Here is a 19,925-nt window from a genome sequence, read left to right as displayed (position 1 = left end):
GCTCATAATCTTCTCCTCAACTAAGAATGTGCGACAATTAAACTGTTAGTCATCGTCTAGTTAGTCTTTTCGTTTTCGTTTTCTCTCTCTTCTTCTAGAGCGTTAGTTTCGTTTCTCGCTCTCCTGTCATTGCAGGTCAGTTGCTATGACAATGCCAGACTAGTGTGTAGGCAAAGTTCTGCGTGCAGGCTGTACAGTGAACTGCACTGTGTGGCGACTTTCATGCCATAGAGTTGATAGCAGTGACTTCAACTCTAGGGGCCTTGAAGTATCTCACAATGCCGGCATGAAAATGAATACGAGATAACACTGCAGGAGAAGCGAAGACTGCTACATTCCCATATTAATTCTGCTGCGCCATTCCAGTCTTCATGTTGACAACCCCGCTTGCTAGTATCTCACGTTCTATCTCACGTTCTTAACATACCGCCTCCGAGGGGGCGCCTCTGGCGCAAGGAACCTCCGCTGCAACTCGTATACCGTCTCTGACGGCGCTCCCCTGGTGCACAAGGTAAACCGAACGAACAACGGAACTTTACTCTCTGAGCTTCCGTTCTACTGAACCGTGACGTAAGTTCATCTACGCGGAAGGCTATACGAAAGGTGCGAACCTCAATGTGGTCCTCGTATCGACGCGTGTGGTCCGCTATAAGGTGCACCGACTCCAGGGCTCGCTGCAGCTCGGGGCAGAAGTGGAGCCGCATTCCTGGCCCCGCAACAACGGGTGACGGGGGCGAAGGGTGGCGGCGGCCGACTGAAGGCTCCGCAAACTCTACGAAAGTCTCGCTGGACGCTCTTCGAAGACCGTGCACTTTGCAGATAATGGGGTCCTCCCGTTGGAAACCGTCTTCGAAGCCGGGCCCCGGTGAGGTGCTGGTCGAGGCGTACGACTCTCTTGTATCGGTGCCGTTGCAAGTGGAAGGCACCACGAGCTTGAAAGGCGGCTCTTCCTGCGCGGGTCGCGGCATCCGGAGCAGGCGCGGCAGGGTTTGCAAGAACACCCGCTTCACCCATGGCGCCATGCGGTGTGTGGACGAGGTGCGGAAGTGTACGTTGAGGACCACCACGGTGACGCATATGGACAGCGTGACCAGGACCATGGTGAAGAGCAGGTACTTGCCGAGCAGCGGCACCACCAGGGACGCCGGAGGGATGATCTCGGCCAGGAGCAGGAAGAAGACGGTGAGCGAGAGCAGGATGGAGATGGAGAGGGCCACTTTCTCGCCGGAGTCCGAAGGCAAGTAGAATACGAGGACGGTGAGGAACGAGATGCCCATGCAGGGCACGATGAGGTTGACCGTGTAGAAGAGCGTCTTGCGGCGCATGCTTATGTTGAAGGTGATGTCGATGTAGGGGTGCTCGCAGCAAGTGTAGTACTTTTCGTGGCGCACTGCGGGCACCTCGAGGATGTCCCACTCGACGCTCAGGTAGAACTCCGTCAAGTCCACGCCGATTTCCACGAGGCTCTGGTTTTGCACCTCGTCTACATGCCGAAGGTCCACCTGCGTACAAATCAATCAATCAATCAATCAATCAATCAATCAATCAATCAATCAATCAATCAATCAATCAATCAATCAATCAATCAATCAATCAATCAATCAATCAATCAATCAATCAATCAATCAATCAAACAATCATAATGATGCTGTCATTACAATGTTGCTTCTCCGTTCATTCGTCCACTCCAGGCAATTGTTACGGAACTTTCGATGTCACCCGATATATCATTCACTTTCGGGGAAGAGTATTCAATCGAACTACTGCGACACGAAAAAAAAAAAAAGAACACTGCGACATAAACGCTCCTTGTTGTTCGTTGTGATCTTATTTGACCTATACAGCAGTTACTGGCGTCGCGTCGCCAAGGACAACACCTATCACGGAGCGGCCAATAGGCGCTGTTCGCCTTACTATTTCTGGTTGACAACGAAGACAGCTCTGAATTTTATTCCTCATAATAATTCAACTTTTCCCGACAGGCTTCATATTTTTGCGGAATGCTCATCTACTGCAGAGATGAGCACGTAGGATAACGGCTATGGTCGGTATTTACAATACATCGAGATTGGGACTGGCCCTTTTTTTGACTATGTCTTTCTTTTTACTTAAACGGACACCTCTCAAGCTACATATTACAGCTTTTCGCTCGTGGTCTATCCATTTTCAAGGCGGTAAATAAAGGCTTATTCATTAATTCATATTAAAAAGGAACGCACGGTTGGTTTTCTTGGCTTGTCAAGTTTTGAACTCTTGCTTCTCGGATAGCATCTTTGCAGCAGATACGTTTTTATTGCCAGTACGTTAGTTCGCTGCTTCACGGAAATTGAGACAGTGTATTTTATCAGATTGCCTTCAGGTAAAAAAGATACTTCTCGGTGGAATAACCTTAGATAAAGTGCAGGCACCGGCAAATCTTTACAGCAAGTTCGATGCATCGGAGTGAGACATTATGCAGGACTGCGAACTTTGTTCACATCTAACTTGAAGGAGATGGCGCTGAACACAAGGGCGAGGCAAAAGTACATACCAGTATACAAAGATTATGCCAGAGCTGCGCCAGAGTCTGTTTTTGCGCTGGGGTTTTCTTCACTTAACACAGCGCACAAAACCGCGCCGAAATTCTCTATATGAGTGTCTGGCGCGCACAACTAATTTCTCAAGAGATGCTATTAGCTCCGCTTAGGATGATATATGCGATATATGGGTTTAACGGGTATCTGAGTGACATTAGCTATGTGGGACGCCATACAGTGGAAGGCTGCGGAAAATTCGACCATCTATATAGGCTTCTATAACGGTCGCTGATATCGTACAGTAGATGGGGCCCCCACGTTTTGCCCCCAAATGAAACAAATATGGCTGCCACAGACAGGATCGAACACATCCTCGAGCTCGGTGGCCTAGAGACTAAACACATAGCCATCGCGGAAAAGCTGCTCCGCTGCAAAGACACTGATGATACGCTATTTTTATGCAAGCTAGTAGGCGCATATCATGTGTTCTTGCGAGCACATTTGTGTGTTCTTTTAATTTTCAGTTGCACATGGAAAAGAAAGCGTGGGCTATGGATAAAACCGTCTAGAAATTTATGCCCAGCAAGTTACTTCCTCTTCGATGAGACAGCTAAACATACAAAAGCAGGCCCACTATGATCGAATGGAAAACTGCAGGCGGTCACAAATAGCGACATAAAAGTTAAACGAAAAATACATGATTCAAAGATGTGGGCGAAGTTGAACTTAATTTTTGAACAAATTGCTGAGACAACGTGACACGCAACGTTCTGCAACGTTTATCTCCACCAAAGTCAAATTTCCATAAGAGAAAAAAAGAAACGAATAAGCTTTTCTTCCAAGCACATCCAGCTCCATATAGAGATGTATTTGCCGTGCAGGGAACCTGGCATAAACGCATAAAAATACGTTAACACGAGCCTGTGTTTTCCCCAGTGCCTTTCTAGCCACGTGCAAGGGCTTGCCTTCATATTCGCTTTAAATAGGCAAGCGACCTCCAAATTTAATATCTGCTATATCATTTAATAATGTGAGTGAAATAGAGAAGTTTGCGGTGCGCTGTGAAAGTCAAGGAAACTCTCCGACACAGACTTTGCAAGTCTGATTATGACAAAGCGGGCTGCCATATTCCCGCGTGGTATCGTTCTTAGCACGATAACACAGGCGTCGAGCGCTCCGCTGGCTATCCGTTGCTCTGCGCTGGCATTAATTATGATGTAAGAGCCCACTTTCTAACGGCTTGAATTTCATGAGGGTAAAATTAATATGAAGAGATGACTGCTCGCAACCGGTGAAAAGAGAGAAGAAGAAAGAAACGAAGTGATGAAGAAACCAAGGAGAGAAAAGAAGAACGAAAGGAAGGAAGCAAGCAGGCAACAAAGAAGACGTTTTTCTGTGCATAACTTTATCTATATTCGTAGCCGATTTGAATGGTGTTTTCTCGGTGAAAGATAGAAGGCACATTTGGCGACTTGACTGATAAAGAGAATCGATACGAACTGTTTCTTGCTCAATTCTTTAAAACCTGTCTCCGCGTCATAACCTGTTCAATACCGTCTATAGTTAAAAGGCGCCCGGGAGGTAGCTAAACTATAATGAGTGGTTTTTGGCAGGGAAAAACACCGTTATATGTCGACGTTGTGTAACGACACAGGCACTGTCCTGTACGACATTGCGGTGTAACAGCACCGCTGTTAATCACTCATGTATGAGCCTCTTGGTGGCTTTTAAGCGCATTGAACGGGAATGATCTAATCCTAACCCGTCCTCTTCAGAGATACGTGCGTTTATTGACGAATATACTTTTCTCTTTTCATGCAGGGTTCGGTGCTGGCTCCTTCTTGAAAATATTCGTGCTCTCAATGAAGGCCAATTAACTTCGAATAAAGCTAATAAAAAGGAACAGTCGTTCAGCACAGGTTACTGCACCAGATGAGATCAGTGCGGAACAATCACGCAGCCAGAAAAGCATAAAAAGCGTAACAAAATAAAGAGGGTCACAAAAAAAACAGATTCATAGCGCCTCCACTCCGAAAAAAATTGGAGTTTAACTGTGGTCAACCCTAGTTTAATTGCGATAGCAACGGCGGAAGTCTCTTTTGCCTGCTACATTAATCCCCTATCACGCCCTATCAGTGTAAGGTGCTAGATTATTGGGGACACTTATCCTCATCCTTTAAGAGTATGACGCGAGAGCGTAAGCTACCAGCGCACATATAAATGAGAAGGGTTCAATTCTGCTGAACTGAATGTGGAGCGAAAGCATTACCTGACGGTGACCGAGCGTTCTTCTCCTCCTCCTCCTCCTCCTCCATCATCATCATCATCATCATCATCATCATCATCATCATCATCATCATCGTCGTCGTCGTCGTCGTCGTCGTCATCGCCACCATCATCATCATCATCATCATCACCATCATCATAATAATAATAATAATAATAATAATAATAATAATAATAATAATAATAATAATAATAATAATAATAATAATAATAATAATCGTCGTCGTCGTCATCGCCATCATCATCATCATCATCATCATCATCATCATCATCATCATCATCATCATCATCACGGCTGTTCAAGGTCAAACGTGGCCCTTCCCGGGACCACGCGATGGCCCGGAACCTGGCGCAGTATTGCTATCGCAATAAAAGTCAGTAAAGGAAAGACGTCAGCGTTGACGTCTTCACGTGAAGACGCAACTACAGGCGAGTTCAACGAAACTTGCGCTACTAAACACGCTAAAAGCATACTGCAAAAATGAAATGATACTATACTATTGAACATAAATTCTTAACATGGTATGAAAGACAGCTTAGAACTGTGTTCTAGAAATTCTGTTAAGTAAACTTTTTAGTACAAAAGCAAACTTTCTAGTCGGCATGATTGTGACTCGTATTTATTTCGACTGGTATGCACTATACGGAATGTCAAGAGTGTGAAACCATTGCATTCATAGTCGTCTCGTTTCTTAATGTGGCAGGCCAAATGTGCTGTAAAACGAAGACGGGAGATGGAAAGGCAGTTGAAGAGGGCGTGACGTGGTGCATCGACCAGCGAGAACTATATATAGCTAGCCGGAGAGATGTGAATCGAGATGTGCCTGTAAAAAGTGAATGTAATTAAACCGCGAGCACCGCACGATGGTTGACGCAGTTACCTCGTTAGTAATATCTACACTATTCAGGTATTTAGGTAGTAGAGTTATCATTCGAAATATTTCTAAATAGTGAAGAATGAAAGGCTCGTTGGTATGAACAATTAGCTGTCAGTGCAGCATCGTCCTTGCCTATATGTATGTCTCTCTTCTGTGCCTCGTTGTCTGTTGAGCTGCGTTTTTCATTATGATTGCCAAACTAGTGGCGTTTTCCAGAAGTAGAACAAAGAATGCATTATCCTCGTCACATGTTCGAAATACAAAAAGGACTCGGCTTGGAATACTCAGCGCGCATAAGTATTGTCACATTAGCTAGCCGGTGACAGTTTTGTTTAAAATAATTAGTTCGATTTCACCATATTGTGAATCGCGCTCATTTCGCTGTATTACGAATCGATCTCATTTAACAACTTTAAAACTAACACTTGCATACTTACAGAGAAACATTTTTCACAGACACTTATAAACTATTTCCGTATGCAAATACGTCTGGCCTTCTCTGTTGCTGTTTTTATTAGTTACGGTTGACGGTCAGCGCCAAATGTTATCGTAACTAAAGTTAGGACGTAAACCACGGGGTGCTTTCAAACGCGGTCAAAGCCGGCAGCTACGTTGCCAACTTCCTCTCGCACAGACACTAAATCTCCTAAGTCCCTGGCAGATTTGCGATAACGCGCCTCTAATCTTGCTCTAAATTTAACGGCACAGATGAGTCCAGCCTTGGCTCAACACCACTCTCAACGCGAGAAAGTTTTCAGCCTCTCTACTTGTTCGCTTTGATTAAATACTAGTACCGCTTATTTCCTCGAATGCATTAAAGCTTAAAGTAAAATTGTTGCTTGCATTAATCGAACGAAACAGGTTTGTTGAAATCCAAGCGGCGCCTTTTGTAGAATTTAGTCTAATGATAGTTTTAGAGGCGAAGTAAAGTTTCGTCTAAGCCAGGCAGCGCGAACATGGATATTGCGTAATGCGCACGTGCCAGGGCCGGAGTAAGTGGAACTTGCCGCATAAACTTAGTAAACGAGTGTATTCTTCCACTGCTTTTGTTTAACTGCCTTTCTTCGGAAAATACCTATTTGGAAATAGCATTCACAGTGTCTGTTGAATAAGATAATATCCCAATGGGCAAGTTTCAGCCAAGGGCGTATGTTACTCATTACCCGTCACATCGTAGGCATCTCAGTATTATTAATTATAAAGAGGGGTAATCATTGCGTAATTATTCTTTATTAATTATTAACTATCAATATTTGGCCATTATTATCTCGTGTATAGAAATGAGCAATTACTTCTTTGACTGGGGACTCATGTATGGTCCAATCACAGCGAGGTGAAAGTTGATATTTTCATGAAGCGGTGACAGAGCTCTAGGCAGAGGAAGAGGCGAATAAAGTGGCACTGTAATGAACTCTGTACTGGGCTGACTTGCGCCCGCAAATTGAACTGACCGATGGCGATGACAGCAATAAGGTTCAGCACATCCGCTGTTCCTGGCCGCGCCTAATTTAAAGCTGAGGAAGAACTTTCGGAATAAAGAACGAATCGCTTAAATACAGCGAAAAATGGACCACTTGCTTGCTACTAGAAACACTCTAGCATCCCTCGTCATGAACTAAGAAATAAAGCCGTGTGCTTACAGTTTTGAGAAAGAACAAATTAAATTGCAAAGCTTTGCGGCGATATAAAAGTGAAGGGCACCTTGAATCCGTCGTAAGTCCACGATCCGAACTTCATGAGGCACGTCTGCTCGTCGAAAGGGAAGAACTCGACGTCGATCTCACAGGAACTCTTGTAGATGGCGGGTGGCTTCCACTGGATGCGGCCCGTGTAGTTGAGCTGGGCCTTCGTCGACAGCGTCACTTCGAAGTTCCCGTCGGCGCTGCAAAAACGCATCTAGTTTGATCATCATCATCATCATCATCATCATCATCATCATCATCATCATCATAATCATCATCATCATCATCATCATCAGCCAGACTGTACCCACTGCAGGGCGAAGGCCTCTCCCATATTCCTCCCCATTGACCCGGTCTTGTGCTAGCTGCATCCACTTGACCCCTGCGAGCTTCTTAACCTCATCTGCCCACCTAATTTTCTGCCGCCCCCTGCTGCGCTTTCCTTCCCTTGGAATCCAGCTCGTTACCTAGTTATCTATAGTTATGTTAACTAGTTTGGTAGCTGGCGACGATCCTACTCGTTAGGAAATAGCGAGTGGCACTCAGCTAGGAGTGAAGCTGCAAACAGAGGGCGAGCAGTGGCTTCCCTATAAAACCTAGTCGCTTTAGCAGGGCGTAAATCTTTACCGAAATACTTGCAGCTCCAATTATACTGAGTATTTGTCTGAAGAGCATTTGGCTTCATGGAAATGATATCAAAGTTCGGCGCTCCATGACATCGAATTGTCAATTTTTATTTAACTGCTGCTTTACAGAGCTTTCACAAAGAAAAAAAAAAAACCCATGGTTTTAACTTCAGCTGATAATTTAGCCCCAGTCGTACACAACCAGAAATATTCCTGTGCCATTCATGAGAACAGTTAGAACACGAGTTGCAGTTACGCAAAACAAAGACGCGTTTACAATGTCACAAAGTGCAGTCATAAAACAAACCGTAATAAGCCATAGTCCGAGATTCATCAGAGTAAACGATTAGAGTGGATCAAGTATCTGGGTTTCTCAGTACTGTTTTTAGTAATGAGCGAATTCTGCTTGCTTATTTCTGAGCGCAGGTGCACGGGGGTCACCATATCCTAGCAGGACTACTGCTGCAGCAGTATTCTTTGTTTCAACCCAAGCCTAAGTTTAGTGCTGTCTGCCAGCATCCTCGGGAGTCACGTGGGCTTATTGTATAAACTAATGGTTACAGCGGCCTTCTGCGGCTGTTGGAAGCCCCTTGTCGACCATGTGAGGATGCCTGGCTGTAATAGGCGAATTATGCCAAAGGCTTTTAGAAAGTCTGCACGTCCATGTTTAGTCAGATTATTGCTTGAATTCTCTGGCGCCTTTGAGAGACTGACCCGTGTGTGATGTATATATGCTTCGGAACATCAGTGATTTTCTCGCGTTGTGCATGACAGAAAATGAGGACCATTGTGAGCCTTCTAAAGAGGAGCCATTTGACTCGTAAATCATAGCGAAGTTTTCAATCCTCGCGTATGAAAGCTCCTGCGGGATTTTTATCATCGTCATACTAACCTGCCTCTACCTTTAATTCGAGTTCCATTTCTCAAACGCCTGTAGCATATGCCAGTCTCAGTGCTTGTTGCTTCAGTTTCTTATGTAATTCCGAGGAAGTATCGTGTAAAAAAAAAAATACAGCACAGCAGAATTATAGCCTGGCGCTCGGCGCTTGTCCAGCCGACTGTGACACCTGACGAAAAGAGTTATAGAATTATCTGAGTTCTGCGCATCCTCCCATATTTTCGGTCTTTTTCCCCCCCTTTGTTTTTTGACCGAGGGTGTATACCACCCCCGTAAAATATTTCTGGGTAAGCCATTGTACGGAGCTGCCAAATATCGATAACTCTTTTTGTCCTCGGAGTGCTGTTTTTTGGCGAGAAGAATCCATACAAGGCGGAACAGTCAGGAATACAGTTATCTTAGCCGCCCCGCTTGCTTCGTAACAGTTATTCGTATTTTAGCAAGCTTTTGCTACCCATGTTTTTCTGAGCTACCGTAATTTTTAGATGTTTAATTGATGTTGAAACTCAGTTACAATTTAAATTACTTCACCTGACCACATGTTGAGGATTAGATGAAAGCAAACTTTCAGAAAGAAAAAGAAAACCGTTGCTGGGACGCCTTCTCTCAAAAGGTATAAATGCAATTGTTCGTCGGCTACTCTGTCACAGGCTCGCTCAGGCGACTCATGTTCACAACGCCGTACTTGTTGTAGAGGACGATGTCAGGCCTCCAGATGTGATCCGAGGGTACGTGCAGAATGTCGACGCCACCGTAGTCACGCGGGTCCCAGCTCAGCTTGTAGTCATCCCAGTACTGCGAGCACCAGCGATATATTAAAAGAAGCACGTCTGTACAGGAAACAAACACAGAAGTAGTATACAAGAATTTCAGCTATAGGGCGACGTAGCGGGGGCCGTGAAACGCTTCCCATAAACACGTAAAGAAGAATATGCAGCTAGTTTTTCTTTTTTTCTTTTAATCAAACTTCAAGGCAAGCTCCATAGGACGTGATGTAAAATTTCGCAAGGGGACTTCGACATACCCCTGATGAAAGAAAAAAAAATGGCGGAGCCTTCGTTACAATGGCTTTGAGGTAGGGTAAGAACAAGACGTGGAAACGGAAAATGTGAGGCTAATATACAAATTATTGAACACAAAACCACGCTATCCCGGTGGTACTACCCTCGGAGCGCGTGGTCGGAAACCGTTTTTGTGTTCCCTGGCATTTGTGGTATAATCCTGCTCGTGAAATTTTGAGATGCAAAAAAAAAAAAAAAAACACTGAGAGTTCACTGGCGGCCCTAGGTGAGGTTTGTTTTGCCGAGCCGCACACTAGAAAAAAAAAAAAAAAGAAACAAATTTAAGCAGAAATCCGCCTTCAACATCACTGGCCGTTAGCGCCATGACCAAACGACTCTTTAGCGAATTAGGCGTGCATTGAAGCATCGCCTAGCTATGTGCAAAGCCTTTAGCGTGGATTTATGGTCCTGTTATTTGCGTCTGCGGCCTCAATTCACCAAGCAAGTGCTCTTTGTATGCTGCACTACATCTGCGCCGTGGCTCCTTACATGACGCGAGGGTCTGCAGAGAGGTACTGCCTCAATTTACTGAAATTTACGCGGAACGATATCCTTTGGGGCTGCAGAGGCCTTGCGCACATTGAAAGTCGGTGCGTGCTATGTTTGCGTGCTTGTTCTCCACTTGAGGTTTCCCTCTACTGAAGCAGAAATACCCTCATTTGGCTCTGATAACCATACGCAGTGATGTCTGAAAAGAACCCTGCAGATATTCCTCTCCATTTCACTTAATTAATTTCATTCCATGGAGTTATTTTAGCCGTGAAGCTAAGGCAGCTAAACCCGAGAACAAATTCATTAAGGTTGCTTTATTAGTTGGCTTTAGGCCTTCAATCTAGCGCTGGCTATGCTGCTGTGTAATAATAATGTTGCTGAGAACAATAGATGTAGCACATCACGTAGAAAGATAAATGGTAGAGCCAAGCTTACTGCCTTAGCGCATTAATCAGCGAAACTTGACTGCCATCAGTGGCCAAGAGGTCTGGAGTGCCACGCCCCGTTTGGCGTCACACAGGCGACTTCGTGGTTGGGCGTTTCGCGCCTGTTTTAACTCGTATACACGCTCCTGTGCGTATTCGGCCTCCTTTTGCGGTGTTCGGTTCGATCCTGTTTCCGGTCTACTTCACGGACTACATCTACGTAAACACCGTCGTCGCTGTAACGGCACACTTTCACTCTCCTGTACAGAATTCTTGGCAAGCCGATGGCTAAACATCGTGTGGAGCGACCGATACAACGCGTCGAACAGTTCAGGGGGCCGCGGGTGCTATGTCGTGCAAACTTCAAACCGCCTCAGTGGTTGTGTGTCATCATGTCAGACAGGCGTTTCACGCATACGCAGTGTTTCACGCATACCTCCACCCCACTGTCTAGGGGTCCTCGTCACCGCCTCCTTTTTACCACTGCGCTAGTCGGTGCCTCTCTCAGCTGTTTTCGTAACGCTGAGGGCACCTCGTCCCTGCGCCTATCCCCATGACAACCGCGCACCGCCGAGGGCCCAAGAGAAATGGTGACGGGTGGTCGTTACTTTGCTGCCCGCGCGCGCCCATTCACTGGTAACGCAAGGAGTGAGACTATTCTAGCTTTTCGCAGTAAAAAAACAACAACAAAAAATAATGTCAGCGCACTTACCTGCTCTACCCAGAGGTTCGTAGTCATGATTTGGTTCTTGAGATTCTGAAATGCCCAAGGAAAGAGAGAGAGACAGAAAGAGAGAGAGAGATTACGCAACCTTAAACTTCTGCGTTTTGTTTTTGCGGACAGTAGACTCAAACTCAAGGTCTATTGGATTCCTTGTTCTCACGCACGTATGTGCATATGTATGAACATTTCAACCCGCTACGAGAAAGTCGGAGCCGCCCCGCGAACATTTCATTATACCCGTTGCACCTTTATATCCACAGGTTTGTTTTGGTTTGGTTTATGGGGTTTAACGCCCTAGGCTAATAGTGCAGGTTTTCGGGAATTTCGACCACCTGGGGTTCTTTAAACCTGCACTGACATCGCACAGCACAAGGGCGCCCAGCTTTTCGCCTCAACCGAAAAGCGGCCACCGAGGCCGGGATTCGATTCCGCATTCTCCCGTACTTCCACAGGTGACCTCGACCGTATCTGCTGCATGTTAATATGCATATGTGCCACCGTCAAAGGCGAGGGCTGCCTATCTACAGTTTATTATGCGGCTGATGCGTGTTAAAGGAGAGCAGAACGTGCACTGTCCGTCTTCGATGCGGTAGAATAAAGGTATGTGAACAGTGTACAGCCCCGTTTCTTCACCATGGCTCCCACTGGCTTCAGCGCCTATAGGCAGGTCCTAGACGAATAATATTGCAGATTACAGAAAGTCACTTGTTGAGAATAATTAGCTCTATTTTCCAGGCGCTTATTCAGATAACGGCCAGTGTGAAAAGGTTTGCGGTGACTTCGACACGGGTACCATTATTTGAATTTTCGTACAAAACTCACAAGCAAGCTGTTATGATATCGCACTGTGTGACAGTATTGCCTTGTGGATAACGGTACTTCAGACCTGAGGCTAGCAGGAGACCATTTGAAAACGGCCCCCAAACGCTTCTGAAATAAGAATAAGGATAATGATAAAGCGAACAGACGACTTTAGTGACTGCTTTTATTTCTTCTTTTTTTTGTTGTTGCCATGTATATTGTAGCTCAGAGCTATGCCGAAGTCCTTCACTGAAATATCTTGTGTTACTAAGGCGCCTCTAAGCAGCAACACACGGCACCGTGCGCTCGCACAGCAAGGGTCATGTGCGTCGAGAAGGTTGGAGAACGAGAGAGCTTTGATAACATTTGCAACTGCCGAGGCTACGTTCTGCGGGTCAGATACACAAGTTTCAACGAAGATAGGCATACTGGCGTGGAAAGTTTGACGTTTCAAAGCCGACAGCGGCGGATCGTACGGAAAACCGCAGCATGCGGGGCCTGCTGGAAGTGGAGACAGTTTTGAACTCGCTATGTACGCTTTGTCTTCTATTGGAATCAAAATTGTTACTCTTAGCGTCCATCGATTATCCTCTCTTCACACTACATGCCCCACTCATACCCTTTTCTTGATTTCGACTAGAATGTCAATAACTCGAGATATTTGCCTAGCCAACTGTTCTCTTAATGCCTCTTCATGTTACATCGGCCATTTTCCTTTCCATAGCTCGCCTCGATGCAAGTTCAACATTATTTGTTAACGTCCGAGTTTCTGTCCATAGGAAAGTATCCTTATAGGACATGGCTCTTTTATACTTGACTTTTGAGGGACACTGTTGAAGTGCTATTCTAATCTCAGAGCATCTGCCAAAGTGCACTCCACCACATTCAACTAAAATTTTATTTTCGGCGTCTCTTTTTTTAAACCCGCTGCGCTGCTCTCTATTCCTAAACCCAGGATCATGCGTTGTAATCGAAATCATAAAGCGGAAACGGAAATGAGCAGCGTATATAATGCCGGGGCAGCACAACTGATGGCCGTTAGGGGTAACGGGATGGATTCCAATAGATGGCAGGCGCAGAAGAAAGGCAGTGTCAGATAATTAGACGAGATACCGAGATGAGGGAGTTTGCAGGGATCAAGTGGGTGCAACTGACAAATTAACGGGTTAACAAGAGAGTTAACAAGATAGAGAGAAAGTTTGCCTTCCTGTAGGCGTGGTCGGGCGGCTGCTGACGATGATCACGATCAGAGTTGCCCGCCTTTCGAAACGACATTCCTAGTAGAGGATTCGTCTGCAATAATGAACTGCCGAAGAAACGTAGCAGACCGGTGAATGAAAGACTGCGCATGGTCCTAAGGTAGCTTCACAATACTGAGCCACTGCCGACTGACTAGTTCTTCCCCGGGTGCAATCACTGGCCCCATCATGAGCGCCTGCTAAACCCGTAATACGGTGATCGTCGAGCCTCCGTGTTGAATATCCGTGCTATAGGTAAAAAAAATTGCAAAATCGTTCGCTGAATATCGTGAAAAAAAAAAAAAAAAGTCATTTATCTTTTGCGCAAGTAACACACTAAACTAAAATCCACTGAAGCATATGCTCTAAAAAGAAGACAAATTAGCATCTGGTATTTAATTAGCAATTAGTATTATTATTGGTATTATTAATAGCGCGAAGAGAGGATAACCGATAGTCGCTTAGGGTAACCAACTGGATTCCAAGGGAAGGAAAGCGCAGCAGGGGACGGCAGAAAGTTAGGTGGGCCGATGAGGTTAAGAAGTTAGCAGGGGTCAAGTGGATGCAGCTAGCACAGAACCGGGTTAATTGGAGAAATATGGGAGAGGCCTTCGCCCTGCAGTGGGTATAGTCGGGCTTATTATTATTATTATTATTATTATTATTATTATTATTATTATTATTATTATTATTATTATTATTATTATTATTATTATTATTATTATTATTATTATTATTATTATTATTATTATTACGCAAACTTGCCGCTGGCTGCACACTGTATGCGCTTTTCCTGTCTAGTGATGGCAGATTGTATCACTTGTCGCAAGTCGCGATCCGACGACGAAAAATTCATGACCTGTACTGGCTGTAACTTTTCTTACCATTTGGGTCAAAACTGTTCTGGAATCGCGCCAAGCACATTTCACACAATGGACATAGCAAAACGGGACGTGTGTGTATGCAAGACACGCAGAGCGGCAAACAAACGCGCAGGTGATTCCAACTCCCAGACGGATACTGCCGAGGTGGATAAAAGTAGGAGCGTGGAATCGGCATTGCTTTTGGAACTGCAATATATCAGACAGAGGCTAGAATGCTTACCGGCGCTTCATTCGAAGGTTGATTCACTGCTGCTTTTGAGAACTGAAGTGGTCGCTCTAACCAACACAGTTCACGGATTGAAGAGTTCAGTGAGTTTTCTGCCGGAAAAGTATGATTCTGTCCTTGCGGAATTGAAAGCAACGAAAGAACAAGCAAGCTCTCAAGAAGCGGAAGTATGCGCAATGAAAACAACTATCCAGGCTCAAGCCGAGCAACTTGAGCGGGGACAAGCGGAGCTAAATGATAGCGAGCAATACAGTCGCAACATGAATATGGAAATTCATGGTCTCAAGGAAGAAACGGACGAAAATCGGAAGGAGGTGCTACGGGTGATCGCTGAAAAACTAGAAATTCAAGATTTTTTGCTATCAGAGGTTGAAGCAATCCATCGTTTGCCGGGCAGGCGGGATTCTATTCCGAGGGCACTGGTGCGCTTCGCTTCCATTGCTTCCAGGGAAAACCTATTCGAGGCGCGCAGGAAGTTTGAAAAGCTTTGCGAGCCTGGAAAGCGCCCAACGATATTTTTCAACGAGAATTTGACAAGACTGATCCGTGATTTATTCCGGCGAGCAAAAACAAGGGCCAGGCAAAATGAGTACAAGTTTGCCTGGGTTAAGCGTGGAAAGACCTACGTGAAAAAGGCCGAGAACTCGTCTCTTCTACGGATCATTAGGCCAGCTGACCTGGATCAAATTATCTACCTGAAATGGACAACACCTGCTGCTAGTTACCAAACTTTGTCTTTCAAGGACACATTCGGTACAGCTCAGAGAAGGAATTTACCATCGTTAACACAAATGCCAGAAGTCTTCGAAAATACTGGGAAGAATTTAAGCTTTTTACCACGTCAGGAATCGAATTTGTTGACGTATTCGTTTTAACAGAAATTGACGTTTGAAAGGCTTGCCTGCTTGCTTGAACACGTTTTCAGTGCCGGGCTATCAGTGCCGTTTTGAGACGCGGTCTTATTGACGAGGAGGCGGAATCGCTATCTTCATGAGCGGCACGTTTGATAATTCACCTATTGACGTGAACTTCTCTCACGAGGAATGCGTAGCCCTGACGATAACTTGCGGCGCCCGGTGTTTAAATTTTATAGCTCTTTGTCGACCACCCTGCAACAGTGTTACCCGTTTTCTGTTGAAACTTGAAAAGGTGAAGTCATGGAATTCAGTAGAAGAATTATGTCTCGTGGGAGACCAGAATATAAATACCTTGTGCCCTACAGTCGGCTCTGTATCTGACTATTTGTCCCTCCTATCGTCGGTGTTGCAAATACAATACCAGCTCCTATCCGTGAAGAAATAATTGTCACCATTTAACAACTTCCTGTCTAAACCAAGTCGCTTTGCGAGCACCTAACTACTCCTTTACTTCTTGTGTTATTATGCAACGTTCTGTGGACCACTACCTGGTCGCCTGCCGATCCTCTCATTTTTTTCTTTGGCAAGTTCACATTCGGTCCACCTCACCCAATAAGGTATTCTACATCACTGTAACTGACCAGAGGGTCTTAGGTAACCTGAACAGTAGTTTTCACCGGATGGCCCAAACTAGTTATAACTCAGCACAGAGCGTCTATAATGACTTCTGCGACCAAATAAAGAAGTTCGAAAATAGTTCTAAGCGCGTTGTAATAAAGAAACGCCGAAACGATTAAAACTCGTTGACCGAGAATATAATGCGTGCCATTTCATGCAGAGAAAGGCTTTGGAAACGTTGTAAGCATGCCTCAAAAAATAAAAACTTACGTCTCGAATACAAAGCCGCAAGGAATCGGTCGAGTAGTCGCTTTGATAAGATCAACGAAGCGCCAGTATTTTTTTCTTAAAATTTCGCCAGCCGTGGAGGAATGCCGCTAAACATGGTCACTGATAAACCATCTTCGTGGCAACAACGCTGCAAACATTTCCCCGTTTTCCTTTTTTTCAAGCGATTCGGTCGAGGTCGCAGACAAATTCAGCCATGTTTTTTGCTTGGGCTTCTGAGAACGCGGATATTCAATGCACGCTTGAATCACATTCAGCATCTGCTTTTCTACCCAGGATTTCAGGAAATGAACTCTATCATAATTTTCAGGTTTAAGCGCAATAAGCCTCCTGGCATTGACGGCTCATCAGCCAGTGTGCTACAATGGAACTTTTATCTGTTATTCTGCTGTTTATGTTAAACGGCTTTTTTGATAACGGGTGTATTCCAAAATAGCTAAAAACTGCAGTAGTTAAACCACTTTTCAAGGGTGGACAAAAAGATGATATGAAGAACTACCGACCCATTTTTACTCTTCCTATAAGTTCTTGGATTATTGAAAAGTTCCTTTTGAAATCAATGTCCTCGTTTGTTAAAAAAATTTCTATTTTGTCTACTAGTCAGTTTGGTTTCATTTCCGGTCGTGGTACGGTCGCCCTTCTAGAGGAATTCTTTGATGAGGTGTTTTTAGCTTTTGATCAAAATTTTTTTGGGCTAGCTTTGTTTATAGACATATCCAAAGCTTTTGATACAGTTCATCAAGGCATTTTATTATAGAAACTCTATTCCAGCGGTTTCAGGGGTGCGTTTTTCGATGCCCTCAAAAACTACATTTCCGAACGATCACAAATGGTTGTCTTGGACGACATTACAAATGTAAGTGGTAAACTTCCTGTGAAGGCCGGAGTTCCTCAAGGGTCCATTCTATCACCTCTGCTTTTTAATATCTTTATTAATGATTTCGCGCAGGTAATTTCAAAAGGTTTATTATTTCAGTACGCTGATGAGACTGCTTTGTTTCAAATTATTTTTTCTTACAATGTGGTCATTTCTAATTTACAAAATAATGTACATTCAACACTGACTTAGTTCGCTGACAACTTTCTAGAGGTTAACGCCTCAAAACCGCAGTTTTTTTTTTGTTTCAGATCCCCTCTAAAATTTACAGTAATAGATGCGCCAATTTTTTTGCACGGTCACAATTGCCATCCCTGTCGATGAATTAAGGCTTGTAACCTACATGAACTCGGTGAAATACATGGGAGTATCCTTCGACAGTGATTTGGCGTGGAACACTCACTTATCGCACATATGCAACAAGCTTAGAAGCGCTGCATGGTTATTCTTTCATATTAAATCTATCGTTCCATTTCATATAAAAAAAAAAAAAACGTATTGAGCATGCTCTTGTCTACAGTACTCTGCGATATGGGATTACTGTGTCTGCTTCTTGCCCCACGCAATGGAAAAAACAGTGTTGATTCTTTGTTAAAGAATATATTAAGAAATATAGCCTAAAACACTATTTGCTACAAATTCCAACATCTTCCCAGCACTTGGCTTTATGGGTTTTTGGACTCTATGCAAACTGTGGTGCTACGGCATTTCTGGTTTAGCGATTTTAAAATATGTGACACAGCCCTCCGAAACCTTCGTAGTAGTATCCGTTTTGCGGTTGCGCGCTCTTCAATGAGATATAGAGAAGCTAGACGTTGTGTTTATGTGCCGAAAATTTTTGATTATTTGCCGGATGAGATATTTTCGGCTACATCCAAAACTGTATTAAAGAAAATGCTTGGCTATTTGTAACACGAAAAATGTATCTGTCTGTAACGTGTACACTTCAGTTGTTTGATGCTTATTGGTTTTTATTTGCCCTTGTTGGTATAATTCGTCCAAACTGTATTATTATTATTATTATTATTATTATTATTATTATTATTATTATTATTATTATTATTATTATTATTATTATCATCATAATCATCATCATCGTCATCATCATCATCATTACACAATTAGCAAAGGGTTGCGGTGCCTTTAGGTGTATATGCAGCCTGAGGTGCGATGTGAGCGTATTTTAACGCAACCAAACGTGCGGAAAATGTGAAAATATTTGATCAGGCTGTTACATTTGGCTTCCAACGCGCCTTCTGATTGTGATCTATGCAACAAATAATTTCTCTCCTGGTTAATTTATTTATTGGCAGAAGGTGCCACGTCGAGTCGCGATTAAGATAATAGGTCACCGTGAAATTATTGCTAAAGAAGACTGCATGAAGTTGGAAGATAGCCTGAAATTTTTACTGCGGTAAGTTTTTCCTTGCGAATAAATACGGGAGGGATTCTGGGAACTCGAGGCTGAGAAAGCGGCAGGAACATAACATGAGACACAGGAAATAACGAGAACGAGAGGAGCAGCGCCGATGCTGTGTTATTTCCGGTGCCTCCTCGTATATTTGGGCTTTGCACCTGTTTCTTGAGTCAACTGGTTTGTAAGGTCGCAGACAAGACGTCAAAAGCTTTTCTTTATATGCATCATTTGCGACATCTTATCTGACGCGGAGTTTGTGAGGCATGGTAGGGATTACCATGGTTCGAGAAGGCGGATAAGGTCGCGATGTACCGTCTTCGTCGCACACAAGGGGATTCGGATTTTCAGGGCACTCCTAGGTTACTGGCACTATAGCATCTATTTTGGATACGAAGCTTCGAAGCCAAGTTGGAGCCTCCTTTTGTTTCCTTTACCAGCAAACTTCATGCCCGAAAATCTCGTTTTCCAAAATTTTATCACAGCTTAAGCCGGCACCTTGTTCACCTGAAGTTCTGGTAGAGGACGCTAGTTGTAAACAAGCGTGTTATCAGGAAAAAGAGGACGTTCCAAAGGCACATTTACAACAGAGAAGAGCAACAGAAAAGCACACAAAGGGGAGCTTTGAAAAAGAAAACATTTTGGATTGCGTCTTGCTTTTATAAAGGAGAGCTTCGTGGGGTATTCGTAGCAAGGTTTTTGAGCAAGGTTTCACTACTGTGGAGCTTGAGATCTTCATTTTGTAATAATAATAATTGGTTCACAGGAAGGGAAAGGCACGGTAACTGTCTAACTTGTTTCATGTGGACACCTCAACCGTGCCGTAAGGGAAGGGAGGAAGGTGGGAGAGTTAAAGTGCAAAGAGAGAAAGAGGAGCCGTAGTGGAGGGCTACGGAGTAATTTTGACCACCTGGGGATCTTTACCGTGCGCTGACATCAATATCGAAACTCCCCTGATGGGGCTGGGACAGGTAGGTCACTGCCGCTTGCGGCGGTGGCTAGTCTGTTCGAATTTTTATCTGTTGTAGGCCGTCACTGCACCCGCCACCTCTTCGGTGGAGGACGACGGCTGTTGTTGCGGCGCGCGCCTTTCTCTCCCTCTTCCTTTTCTTTCTTCCCTATTTTCTCTTCTGT

At 44.4% G+C, this 19,925-nt stretch overlaps 1 protein-coding gene across 1 annotated transcript in view; it reads right to left on the bottom strand.

Moving 5' to 3' along the window:
• Positions 1-19,925, bottom strand: part of LOC146186513 (acetylcholine receptor subunit alpha-like) — a 209,075-nt gene that overhangs the window by 6,164 nt on the left and 182,986 nt on the right. Inside the window, exons 3-6 of the mRNA XM_084607237.1 lie at positions 11,577-11,621; positions 9,572-9,681; positions 7,382-7,562; positions 612-1,502 (exon numbers count right to left, since the gene is read on the bottom strand). Of these exons, the coding sequence (XP_084463363.1) occupies positions 612-1,502; positions 7,382-7,562; positions 9,572-9,681; positions 11,577-11,621 (1,227 nt within the window). The remainder of the gene's footprint in view (positions 1-611; positions 1,503-7,381; positions 7,563-9,571; positions 9,682-11,576; positions 11,622-19,925) is intronic.

This window comes from Amblyomma maculatum, chromosome 6 (genome assembly GCF_055883805.1).
Source record: "Amblyomma maculatum isolate TAMU_Amacu chromosome 6, ASM5588380v1, whole genome shotgun sequence".
Taxonomy (NCBI): domain Eukaryota; kingdom Metazoa; phylum Arthropoda; class Arachnida; order Ixodida; family Ixodidae; genus Amblyomma; species Amblyomma maculatum.
This window is presented reverse-complemented; position numbering and strand designations above follow the sequence as displayed.